Source organism: Physeter macrocephalus, chromosome 18, assembly GCF_002837175.3.
Source record: "Physeter macrocephalus isolate SW-GA chromosome 18, ASM283717v5, whole genome shotgun sequence".
NCBI lineage: Eukaryota > Metazoa > Chordata > Mammalia > Artiodactyla > Physeteridae > Physeter > Physeter macrocephalus.
The window spans coordinates 62,660,544-62,674,949 of record NC_041231.1 but is presented as its reverse complement, the minus strand read 5'-3'; the positions used below and the strand labels follow the sequence as shown (position 1 = coordinate 62,674,949).

The 14,406-nt window shown below is 33.4% G+C and overlaps 1 protein-coding gene across 2 annotated transcripts in view; it reads left to right on the top strand.

The window, feature by feature from the left end:
* Positions 1–14,406, top strand: part of KHDRBS2 (KH RNA binding domain containing, signal transduction associated 2) — a 725,702-nt gene that overhangs the window by 636,522 nt on the left and 74,774 nt on the right. For both annotated transcript variants that reach the window (XM_024122132.3, XM_024122131.3), the window contains one exon: positions 9,887–9,969. In XM_024122132.3, the coding sequence (XP_023977900.1) occupies positions 9,887–9,969 (83 nt within the window). The remainder of the gene's footprint in view (positions 1–9,886; positions 9,970–14,406) is intronic.

The following is a 14,406-nucleotide window of genomic DNA, read 5'->3' as shown; positions in this document are numbered from 1 at the left end:
ATGGAATACATTCCCCATTTATTAGAGATTTATTGTTTTCCATATAAAACTTTCAGAAAATTAAGTATTGTCACATTGTAAAGCTAGACTATTAGGTGTAGTGTTTCCCCATTCGCTGTGTGGACACATTCAGGCTTAGGATGGTTTTGAACAGATAATGATTTCCCACAGAGAGTGAGCAAGCTGCATCAGTAACAAAAGCTTGTGGGGGGGGCGGTTATCCATTGCCACGCTGTTCCACAAAAGCCAGCGATCCATAATAGGAAGCTATTCTTTTAGTGGAAAAAAGAGATGGGAGATACTTTTAAAATCATTCTATTTTATAAGAAACTCATCCATATATCAAGCAGAGAATGTATGATAAAAATGTAGGGAGATATTCATATAAAAATAAAACCTTTAAGAAAAGAAACATGAGAAAGTATAAAAATCCATGATCAATCAGATACGTGTCATAAACACTGATCATTTACATCCTAAGAGAATATTGACTATTAAAATATTGGCATTTCATGTATAGTTTTTTTGTTTTTTGGGGGTTTTTTTTGCGGTACGCGGGCCTCTCACTGTTGTGGCCTCTCCCGTTGTGGAGCACAGGCTCCGGACACGCAGCTTCAGCGGCCATGGCTCACTTGCCCAGCCGCTCTGCGGCATGTGGGATCTTCCCAGACCGGGGCACGAACCCGTATCCCCTGCATTGGCAGGTGGACTCTGAACCACTGTGCCACCAGGGAAGCCCTCATGTATAGTTTTTATTTTAATATTTCACGATATGGTTTTTAATTTGAATTATTACCATGAAGTGCTTTTGTAGTAAGAAGAAATATATATGAAGTGGATATGCTATGCATTTTATGGTTTAACTCATACAGAAAGGAACATATGGCTTATAAGGATTAACCACACTTCATAAAGAAAGTTAAATGTCAAGTTCTCATGTGACCTGTTAATTATATTCAATAACATTAAAGGGCTGCATTTGCAAATTGCTTCTATGCCTAGAATTTTAGAGTTTGGTGACAAATTTATGATCTTGACCCTCATAATTAAATTACTTAATTCTGGAATATTTTATGGTTCTTGATTGCATGTTCTACTTTATTTTCTTTTCCTCTCAATTGTATTAGAAAATTTCACATTATTTTCATTTATTTTCTTTTAATACCCGCTGAATTCTCAATTTTATTAGAAAATTCCACATTATATTCATTTATTTTCTTTTAATACCCACTGACCTTTTACATAAATAAAACCCAAAATGAAAATAATGACCAAATTCTAAACCTGTCACCAAGGCCTATTAAATTGAAAAGTCTTTGAAGAAACTGTGGGCACAAAGCAGAGTCAGGATGACATTTCATATTATTTAAATTTCAAAAAAGATTTTCTTCTGAAAGCCACAATAACTTATTAGCGTCACAGGATATTTTTGCTTCTCTTTAGTTGACAAAAACATGTCAGTTTTAGAGTTTCTAGTGTTAGTATTAGGTTTAACTACAATTCAAATACATATTTTTTGTACCTACAAAAATGGCAATCTTATATGATCCAACTTAACTTTTAATATAGGTAAATCCAGTACAATAGCAGTTAGCCAAACTCTCAGTAACATAACATTTTGGAAGCGTGCATTTTCCAAAATATGTGGTAAGAAATGTTCTGAACTATTTTGTGTGATGATTCTCTTAGTTACAAGAAATCTTCAAAAACTTCATAAATGCGTGTTGATTAGAAAAACTCTGTATCTAGAGGAAATTTAATACATATTCTGTTTATTTTTCCATTTTTGGAACAATTTTTGATTTGGTATCTATGGGGTGGTAATGTACACCCAGAAACAGCCAGAGATTCTTACAGGTTAATGTCCAAAACATATACTGGCATGGGGATTTTACAACAGGCTTTTAGAGAAATATCATCTTTTTATAAATTCAAGATTGATTTTCTTTTTAAAGTGGGATCTTCTTGAAGAAAACAGGATCATATTTATAATAGCTTGTGCCTTCATTTCCTAGTGAGATAAACATAAACATGGGAAGGGGGGCTCTCATAACACTGGCTTCATGTAGAGCATGGTGTAGTCTAAATTTCTCTTCTCAGTAGACACCCTGAACAGTGGTTGTAATTTCAACTGCCATCTTTATGTTGATCACTTCCAGAGCTATATCTCTAGCCCAGACTGCCTAAGCTTCAAACTTCTCTATCCAATTACCTAAAACCATCTCTCCATGGCATCAAGGTTATCTGCTGCTATCCTAACTGCCTGCCAGGGGAACACTTAATCCTCTTTGGAAGAAAATATTATCAGACAAAACCCTTCACAAATTTCCATAGACAATATCAAGAATTCAGTAAATAAAATTTTAAGGCATGAGGAAACCAAGAGGAAAAATAAAGACACAAGTGATTCAGACATTGGAGTTATCATCCAGGGGTTTTATAGTAACTATGATTAACCTAGTCAAGAAAGTAGAGGGGAAAAATGGAGCCTAGTCCCAAAAGACTTGGAATTTTTTTAAGAGTCAAATGAATGTTACAAAATGCAGATAGATCTAGGTATTGTCATTCCACAGCTTGATATCTTTCCTTGGCTTTCTTGCCTATAGGATAAAAATAAAATCCTTACTGTGTCATAGGAAGCACTTCAGACCTGACTCCTACCTACTTCTTTAGCCCAACTGCCTACCATTTCTTAGTCATTTGTGTTTTAGTTAGATCCAACTGCTAGTGGTTCACCAAACAGTGTTTTCTTTCATGTTGCCATGCATTCACACTTGGAAATTGGAATGCTCTGACACTACCTACTTGTCCCTCTAGAAAATATATTTATCCACAAATAACCATCTCAAATAAGTCCTTCCCTGAAAATTTCCACCTAAAATCCCCACACAGATTTATGCATTCCTTCCAATGTGATATCAGAGCCCCTATTATATAATCTATTGAAGCACTTTCCACTTCTATTTCAATATTTTTTATATACCTGTTGATCTCCTCTAGTAAGCCGAGAGCAGTGGTGTGCTAGAGCTGACTTGTGCTGGCTGACAAGATCTTTTGTAAAATTTCCAGGAATTTCATGAATTGGTTGTTAAACACAGCCATTATTAAAAATTAAATTTTATAAACTTAAAATTAAATAAATTATATTAAAGAAAAAGGGTTAATATTTAAAAACTCATTATTATCTAATTGTTTCACTAAACTCTATGCTTAAGGTTACATCTGTTGTTCTGTATGGCAGAAATAATATATGGCGTGCTACTGTTTACCTCTTCCCAAATTTGTTTTTAAGTATATCATGTTGCTCTCTTGAAATCAGCCATAGAAAGAGTATTTACACCACAGATATTGGCAAATGCTAAAAACCAGGACTTGATTTTTTGTTACAGTGATTATGTAGACAAGAAAACGATGGAGAAAATGTTAATAAAGCAGATTTAACTTAAACGTCTGTTATGTCTGTAGCCTTTATATTGTGACCAGAACACGAAATTGAGGAAATATTCTTCTAGTGTGTAAAAACCATTGTCCTATTCAGAACAAAGTTGCTCACAAAAATGACAAATGAGTAAAGTTCTGACATGTGTATTTGAGGTTTCCTTTTCATTTTGCTTGTCAACATAAATGAAAATTTCAAGTGACATTAATGTCAGATTTATACATGTTCATCAATACAGGGCTGTCTCTGATTAATCAAAGAGTAATCAAGTATTTATCTTATCTGTGCTGTGATTTATAGTGGTGTTATTGTAACAACAGAATTATAAAAATTTATAGTGAATTTTTCAAGAAACAGCAAGTCACACTGAAGTTATATGTGTACAGAAGTTACAATAAATTCTATATTTTATCTTTAAATTGAGTGCAATAAATTTTATTTTTAATGTAAATGAAATATAAATTTTATTTAAATATAAATTAAATGTATTTGTTTTTATTTGTAAATACTGTGCTTTATGTCACTAAAATTTATAATAACATACATGCACACACACATACATACACGTGCATACAATTTTTTCAAACATCACTGGTTGAGAATGTCTAAAAGACAGGAATTATGTCTTATTCTTCTTTTGTCTCTATTGCTAGGAGTAATAGATAATTCAGTGGTTAATATTTATAAAGTCTGCTGAATTACTAGTATTTTAAGCTTATTGTAGAGCCAATATTATTTACTTTTGAAGACTCAAAATTTGTGCAGAAATTATTGTTCAGGAAGGGATGTTTAGATCAAAATCACCTCCTTAAATTAAAAAAATTAGTAGGCATATTTTTGCCAAGAAATACATTTTCCAAAGTAGATTTGAAATGGGCTGGATTTGTAAAACATGTGTTTATAGTAATATGCATGTATCCTGTGTGTTGCTATGCCCAGTACTCAGATGTATAAAGTGATCTAAAATTCACAGGACACTGCAGAGAACTTGTCCTCTTCTTTCATTATTTCTCACGCCTTCATGTCAGGTCTACATTTTGTATTGTACCTTATGTAAATTGCACAGGACCTGGTGAAGATCTGGAAAATAGCCAAGATTGTGTTTCCTAAAAAATCCAATGAGGATCTGCTTTTATTTGGCTCAAATATAGAAAACTAAAGAATTTATAACTTCATAAATATGAAGAAATTCTAGGTAAAAGGGATATTCTTCATGTCCCCAAAAGAAATGAATCTTATCTCCTTGAGCATATTCTTTTTTGTGAGAGATGCCAAATCATCTCTCTTCAGCTAGAAGGAAATAGAGTTAAAACTTTTAGTTGTAGAGGGAAGTTTTTCCTTTACTGAGACATCAGATGTACCCTTTATTCTTTAGGAAATTCTACTTTGAGACTGTGATAGGATAAGTAACTTCTAAAATAGTCTTAATTTATTAGTACAAATGTGTTAATAGGCTGGGACATAATATCCCAGTAATTTCTTCAAAAGAAACAGCAGAAACAATGGAGCAATAGTGGGAAAAAATTTTTAGAATTTTTGATCTTTTATGTTTTGATATTTTAGTTGAATACCCTTATTTAATTTGAATCTCTGGCAGATACTGACTGGTCCTTTTGGAAGCATATCTATTTTAGTGATTTACCTTAGAACATCACCAGCATGATCTATATTTTTACCTTTCCTAAGAAAACCACATAAATATTTACATCAAATTGTAGAAAACAATAATAGATAAGGATAAGTATCCACATTTACTTTCTCTTTTACAAAAGTACAAGTATTTATGGACAACTTCACTATATGCTTTAGGAAATTGTGGGTTGTCAGGAAAGATTTCTATCTATTCTGTGGATTTTCTGTGTTAATATTTTAAAAAGTGAAAGTGTAAATGAGGAAAGAAAATGTAATAGTCTTCCACAGACCAAACGGTAAATCTATTCTTCATAAATAGAGATAATACTACTCTCTACTCATCATTTGTAATATTCCCCTTTTAGTGGTGATTGATTTGAGTCAATCCATATCTACAGTGGATGAGAATAGTCTCCTTTGTACTAATTTAACAATTCAATACATATTTATTGAATGAATACTCTATAGAATACACTATGCTAAGTACCACAAGGCACCAAAAAGGCACTAACTTGCTTTTCAGGAGCATACATTTAAAAAGAGAAAATTATAGAAAAATAAATATTGTATATGTTTAGACATTCTGTGTAGCAGTGAGAAGAAAACAACAGGCTATTAAATTCAGAGGGCAGAGGGTTACCTTATGCTTGGCAGAAGCAGGAAAATCTTCCTGAAATCATGTAATGTAAATGGCCTTTAGAAATCAGTAGCATTTTAACAGATAGAAATAGGAGAAAGGAAGGGAATTCAGGAGGCTGAAGGCCTCAAAGACCTGCACCTGCCACTCCATGGCTATTCTATCCCTTTGCTATAGAACACAAACACAGAAAAAAAAAAAAAAAGGAACAAGACAAAACAAAACTTGCCTGCCTCCTGTTGGAAGTTAGAGCTCTTGAGTCCTGAGTAGGACGTGGAGATGAATGAAGCTAAATTTTTACAAACTTGGCAGAAGAACAATAGCCTGGGTGTTAGAAAAGAGACACGTATGGCAAATATCATTAATCCCCCAGTTACAGACCCAGGTGGACACCCAGGAAAGAGAGCTGGGAACAGGCACTGCCAGTTGCAGCATTGAGAATTCTAATTGTGATGTTAACTCTTATGCTACCCGAGAAGAGATGAGACCTTGGGATGAGAATAGGATGCTGATACAAGGAAATCTCTTCTCCACACCCTAATAGTTATTAGAACATATGTGTGGATATTTTATAGAATGGTTGGAAGATGAATTTATAGAATTCTCCCATTAGTAAAATAAAAAATAAGAGATATCACATATCTTTAGGACATAAAGATAAAATTAATGCACCAATCCAGAAGATCCAACATCTCACTAGTGAGAGTTCTAGAAAGTGAGAAGAAAAATGAAGCACTTCCCAGAACTGGAGAGTATAAGCTTCCAGATGGAGAGAGCTTATTAAGTACCCAGCACAAGGAATAAAAGGAAATGCACACACATGGGCACAGCATTGGGAAATTTCAAAACATCAGAGGAAAAATGTAAAACATCTAGAAATGGAAAAAATAAAATGAGACAAAACAAAACTAGGTCACATACAAGTAGCAGGAATTCTCAAGACCACAGGTATGTAATGATAGAAAACATTGAATCAAAGCCCTCAAAATTTTGATTGAAAATAATTTTCAGCCTAAACTTTTATACTCAACCAATCAGTCATGTGGAACTAGAATTTTAAAATTTGTAAATGTTCAACACAATATCATATATGTAGTGTTCTTTCAAAACTATTCAGTGGGAATGTAATTATGAGAATAATCAGACAAATTCAGAATGTGGGACACTCTGCAAAAAGACTGATCCAGACTACACAAAAAGTTAGTGTAATGAAAAGCAATAAAAGGCTGGAAGACTATGCTAGTTCCGAAAAGACTAAACAGATATAATGATTAAATGCAATTCATGAATCTTGATTGGATTTTGATTTTAAAAGAATAGGGGCTTCTCTGGTGGCTCAGTGGTTAAGAATCCGCCTGCCAATGCAGGGGACATGGATTCGAGCCCTGGTCCAGGAAGATCCCACATACCACGGAGCAATGAAGCCCTTTGCTGAAACTACTGAGCCTGTGCTCTAGAGGCCGTGAGCCACAACTATGGAGCCCGCATGCCACAACCACCTAGAGCCCATGCTCCGCAACAAGAGAAGCCACCACAGTGAGAAGTCCATGCACCGCAATCAAGAGTAGCCCCCACTCACCACAACCAGAGAAAGCCAGCATGCAGCAACGAAGACCCAACATGGTCAAAAATAAATAAATAAAATAATTTTTAAAAAATAGCTATAAAAGTCCTGTTTTTGACATTAACAGAACTTTAACTATGGACTTCACAGTAAATGATATTATAAAATTATTGTGAACTCTTTTGAGGGAGTAATAATATTGTATCTATGTAGGAGCATATCCTTATACTCAGGAGATGCAAACTGAGCTATTTAGTGATGAAATATATTTCTGGAGCAGACTTACACACGGCTTAGAATATATATACATACACACACACATATATTTATACATACATATATATAGTGAGATAATGTAGGTGGGACAAAATTGGCATATCTAGATGAAGAGTAGATGAATTCATTGTACTATTATTTAACTTTTCTGTATAATTTAAATTCTTCACCCAAAAAAGTAAAATATAAAAGCTAGGTATGGAGGGAGAGTGAAGCTAAAGAGGAGAGAGAGAATGTAAATATTCTCTCCAATAGATCTCTTAATAGAGTTTACTGGAAGAGATGTTTCAGGAAGAAATGAGAAAAAGCAGAAGATGGAATTTGGTAAAAGGGAATTCCACACAAACAGTGGTACGTAGGAGGTTTGAGAAAAACTACGCTGCCTTCAGGCCTAGGAGTTCAGCAGTCTAGACCAGTGCAATGATCTGGTCCTGTGGGAGTTGGTCTCTATGAAGCACAAAAGGAAGTGAGAGATTATCTGATGTTTTGGAATATTTGGAAATATTATTGCTAGATTAGGATAACTATTGGTACAATAGAAGACAAATGATTCTAATATACAAAACCAAGAAAATAGTAAAGTGAATGAGCAATTACTAACTTTAGGAGAAACAAAAATATATGAAAATAAAACAGAATTATACTAATCTATTTGGATCATTTATGAATAATAATTATTTATTACTCAGTAACAAGGTAGACATTTACTAGTTAATGAAAAATTATGATGAAACTAAATTAGGAAGACAGTTATAGGGAGACATATTGGGAGGAGTCTACAATAGAACTAAATCCTTCACAACATGAATGGCCAGTCAATAGAAAGACAACCAAAATTCATAAATCAAACAACATAAATTTAAACATATTACTTAATAACACAAAAATAAATGCTTAAATACTACTAAAATAATAGATAAAAATGCTAAATGAGAACTGGAAGTTGGAGAGGGACAAGACAAGTAGCTGCTGATTTTTGGACATAAACCTTTCAGTACTATTTAAAAATAATCTGTATGCAATATTTTCATATATAAAAAATAACTTTAGATTATTTTTGAAAAAAATCAATAGGAACTTAATTAGAACATTCAAAGATCAAATGGAGAAACTGTTCCATACTGCAGAGAAAAAATATGATGAAATGGAAATTATTAATGGAAAAATACAAGAAAATGAGGTTAGACAGAAAATCTCAAAAAAGCATTATATAATGGGTAAACCAGATGTGGAAGTAATAAAGAAGTAATATTTTTAAAACTTCCTTAAGTTGATGAAAAATATTAGTCTTCAGATTAAATGGACTCAAAAGTCTTAGTCAAAATTAATGTGGAAACTTTCACATCTGCACTTTTTTCTGTTTAAATTTCTGAACACAACAAGGAGAGAGATTTGCAAGCCTCCAGACTGAAATGGAGTTATAGAATTGGTAGGGTGGGATGGAAGCACATTCCAAGGAAAGCAATACAGCAGCAAAGATTCAGTAGCAGAAGAGCTAAAGTTTTCTCAGAAGTTGAGAGTAATCAAGATGGATGGCTATGATTTAGAATAAAGTCAATGACCACAAGGGAAATAAAACTAAATCACTCATAGAGCAATGTATAACTGGAGTGTATATTTGCTAGCTTGCTTGCACATTCTAGAATCACAAATCTGCATTAACTTTGTTAGCATGAATTTAGTCAGATAATTAAACCACCACACAACATAATTTTACTCATGAGATTTAAAAGCCATAGAATGCACAACAAAGTAAAAAGTCTTTATTTCAGTTCTTTTTCCTTTTCCTTCCTCTCTTCCTTCCTTTTCCCTTTTCTTTCTTCCTTCCTTCTTTTCTTCTTTACTTTTTCCCCTTTCTTTTTTTTCAAACAATAATTACTACATCTTCTTTACTGAGGAATCCAGATTTTATTTACAATCCTAATTATGATTATGATTATTATTAAGGAAGAAAAAAATCCCAGTAGGGTTGTAACAAATAGATTAGTGTCACCATTAGGTTATCATAATTATTCTTATCTACTCATAGTTTTTCAAAAAAATATATTTTGAAATTTTAAAATTGTTTTCATTAGTATTGCTCAAAATTCTAAATAAATCCAGGAGTAGGTATTGCTACTTCAATGATATGTTGAGTTTAATTATCAAATATTAAAATCTGAGAGATGAAATTTTATTCAATGTTGTATGGAAATGTTAATCTAGTAAAATATGATGCAGAGGAACCACACATAAAAACTAAATTAAGGTCACCTTATATAAAATCTCATTAATCAAAAACAGATCATAGTTACTTAAATTGATTGCTAATCCATCTTTCTACCATTTTCTGCCTCAGGGTTATGATGATGGCTATGGGGGTGAATACGATGAGCAGACATATGAGACTTATGACAATAGCTATGTCACCCAAGCACAAAGGTAAGGTATACGTTATTTAACACATCCATCTCAGGATGATTTCTAATTCTGATATTTTGTTTCTTGTATCTGAATATGAGTTATATTATGTGAAAGTTTCTAGCACTGGGTTTATTCATTGTCCTTCTGAATTATTCAGTTGCTTACTAGACTATGAGAGGTAAAATATAATAATCTTGCAATTGCTAATAATGAAATAGTAGTGTGTTCTTTTAAGACTAGATGATTATCATAACCAATCAACTCATTGAACAACTTATATTTAATAAAAATACTTTTATTTTTAGAGATTATTTTGGTGAATTCATAATTAAGATAACAATAAAAACAAGGCACTTGTTCAATGTGGATTTTTTTCCCCAGAAACGTAATTTTCATTTTTAAAACAAATGATAGGGAAATGTTATTGGTGCTCTGAAAAGAAGAAAATTCTTAAAACGTATTATGGAATCAAGAATTCCTTTCCTTTCTTAACTGTGATTTAAAATTTTCCAAAAAACAAAAGTCCAGGACCAGACAGCTTCACAGGCAAATTCTATCAAACATTTAGAAAACAGTTAGCACCCATCCTTCTGAAACTATTCCAAAAAATCTCAGAGGAAGGAACACTCCCAAATTCTTTCTGGAGGCCACCATCACTCTGATACCAAAACCAGACAAAGACACCACAAAAAAAGAAAATTACAGGCCAATATCACTGATGGACATAGATGCCAAAATCCTCTACAAAATACTAGCAAACAGAATCCAACAATACATTAAAAGAATCATACACCATGATCAAGTGGGATATATCCCAGGAATGCAAGGAATCTTCAGTATATACAAATCAATCAATGTGATACACCATATTAACAAATTAAGGAATAAAAACCATATGATCATCTCAATAGATGCAGAAAAAGCTTTTGACAAAATTCAACATCGATTTATGATAATAACTCTCCAGAACGTGGGCATAGATGGAACCTACCTCAACATAATAAAGGCCATATATGACCAACCTACAGCTAACATCATACTCAATGGTGAAAAGCTGAAAGCATTTCCTCCAAGATCAGGAACAGGACAAGAATGTCCACTCTCACCACTTTTATTCAACATAGTTTTGGAAGTCCTAGACCTGGCAATCAGAGAAGAAAAGGAAATAAAGGGAATCCAAACTGGAAAAGAAGTAAAACTGTCACTGTTTGCAGATGACATGACCAGATATATAGAAAATCCTAAAGATGCTACCAGTAAACTACTAGAGCTCATCAATGAATTTGGTAATGTTGCAGGATACAAAATTAATACACAGAAATCTGTTGCATTTCTATACACTAAGAATGAAAGATCAGAAAAAGAAATTAAAGAAGCAATCCCACTTATCATTGCATCAAAAAGAATAAAATGCCTAGGAATAAACCTACCAAAGGAGGCAAAAGACCTGTACTCAGAAAGCTATAAGAGGCTGATGAAAGAAATTGATGATGACACAAACAGATGGAAAGATATACCATGTTCTTGGATTGGAAGAATCAATATTTTAAAAAATCTTAAAATTTGTATGGAGACACAAAAGACCTCAAATAGCCAAAGCAATCTTGAGAAAGAAAAATTGAGCTGGAGGAATCAGGTTGTGTGACTTCAGATTATACTACAAAGCTACAGTCATCAAAACAGGATAGTACTGGCACAAAAACAGTAACATAGATCAATAGAACAGGATAGAAAGCCCAGAAATAAATCCATGCACCTATGGTCAATTAATCTACAACTAAGGAGGCAAGACTATGGAGAAAATGGAGAAAAGACAGTCTCTTCGGTAAATGGTGCTGGGAAAACTGGACAGCTACATGTAAAAGAATGAAATTAGAACATTCTTTAACACCATACAAAAAAATAAACTCAAAATGGATCAAAGACATAAATGTAAGACCAGATACTATAAAACTCTTAGAGGAAAATATAGGCAGACCACCATATGACATAAATCACAGCAATATCTTTGTCCATCTATTTCCTAGAGTAAGGGAAATATAAATAAAAATAAACAAATGGGACCTAATGAAACTTAAAAGCTTTTACATAGCAAAAGAAACCATAAACAAAATGAAACAACAACCCACAGAATGGGAGAAAATATTTGCAAACGAAGTGAGCAACAAGGGATTAATCTCCAAAATTTACAAACAGCTCATGCAGCTCAATATCAAAAAACAAACAACCCAATTAAAAAATGGGCAGAAGAGCTAAATAGACATTTCTCCAAAGAAGACATACAAATGGCCAACAGGCAAATGAAAAGATGCTCAACATCACTAATTATTAGAGAAATGCATATCAAAACTACAATGAGGTATCACCTCACACAGGTCAGAATGGCCATCATCAAAAAGTCTACAAACAATAAATGCTGGAGAGGGTGTGGAGAAAAGGGAACTCTCCTACATTTGTGGTGGGAATGTAAATTGGTGAAGCCACTATAGAGAACATTATGGAAGTTCCTTAAGAAACTAAAAATAGAGCTACCATATGATCTAGCAACACTCCTGGGCATATATCTAGAGAAAACCATGGTTTGAAAGGATACATGCAACACAATATTCATGGCAGCACTGTTTACAATAACCAAGACATGGAATCAACCTAAATGTCCAATGACAGATGAATGGATAAAGAAGTATGGTACATATATACAATGGAATATTACTCAGCTGTTAAAAAGAATGAAATAATGTCATTTGCATCAACATGGATAGACCTGGAGATTATCATACTAAGTGAAGTATGTCAGACAGAGAAAGACAAATATCATATGATACCACTTATATGCAGAATCTAAAAAAAGTGATATATCTCCTGGCTACTGTAAATAGAGCTGCAACGAACATTTTGGTACATGACTCTTTTTGAATTATGGTTTTCTCAGGGTATATGTCTAGTAGTGGGATTTCTTCGTCGTATGGTAGTTCTATTTGTAGATTTTAAGGAATCTCCATACTGTTCTCCATAGTGGCTGTATCAATTTACATTCCCACCAGCAGTGCAAGAGTGCTCCCTTTTCTCCACACCCTCTCCAGCATTTATTGTTTGTAGATTTTTTGATGATGGCCATTCTGGCCGGTGTGAGATTATATCTCATTGTAGTTTTGATTTGCATTTCTCTAATGATTAATGATGTTGAGCATTCTTTCATGTGTTTGTTGGCCAGGAGATGGAAGCAACCTAAGTGTCCATCATCAGATGAATGGATAAGGAAGATGTGGTACATATATACAATGGAATATTACTCAGCCATAAAAAGAAATGAAATTGAGTTATTTGTAGTGAGGTGGATGGACCTAGAGTCTGTCATACAGGGTGAAGTAAGTCAGAAAGAGAAAAACAAATAGCATATGCTAACACGTATATATGGAATCTAAAAAAAAAAAAGAGAGAGAGAGAAAGGTCATGAAGAACCTAGGGGTAAGACAGGAATAAAGACAGAGACCAACTAGAGAATGGACTTGAGGATATGGGGAGGGAGAAGGGTAAGCTGTGACAAAGTGAGAGAGTGGCATGGACATATATACACTACCAAACGTAAAATAGATAGCTAGTGGAAAGCAGTGGCATAGCACAGGGAGATCACCTGGGTGGTTTGTGACCACCTAGAAGGGTAGGATAGTGAGGGTGGGAGGGAGGGAGATGCAAGAGGGAAGAGATATGGGAACATGTGTATGTGTATAGTTGATTCACTTTGTTATAGAGCAGAAACTAACACACCATTGTAAAGCAATTATACTCCAATAAAGGTGTTAAAAAATTTTAAAAAAGTGATACAAACAAACTTATTTACAAAATAAAAACAGACTCACAGACTTAGAGAATGAACTTATGGTTACCAGTGGGGACATGTGGGAGGGACAAATTGGGATTTTGGGGTTGACATGTATACACTGTTATATTTAATATGGATAACCAACAAGGCTATATAGCACAGGGAACTCTGCTTAATATTCTGTAATAACCTAAATGAGAAAAGAATTTGAAAAAGAATAGATATAAGTATATGTATAACTGAATCACTTTGCTGTACACCTGAAAATAACACAATGTTGTTAGTCAACTCTACTCCAGTAGAAAATAAAAAAAAATTTTTAAAGTGAACTACAAGATCAATATATGAAATTTGGGAGGACACAAACATTCAGTCTGTAAAAGTCATATTTCTCCAAGCCCTTCTTCCTCACTTTTGAGTTCAAACCACCTGCAATCTTTATATAAAAGCAAAATGTTTTCATAAAATATGGTATGAAGGAACTGGTTGGGGAGGATCATCAAAGATAAAAGTGAATTACAAATGAAAAAAGCAAAAAAAAAATTTCTTTCCTTTCTTGATGGATCTCAGAGATTATTGAATAAACTTATATAGACTAAAATTTGTGATGTTAATGAATTTTTACTTTCTAA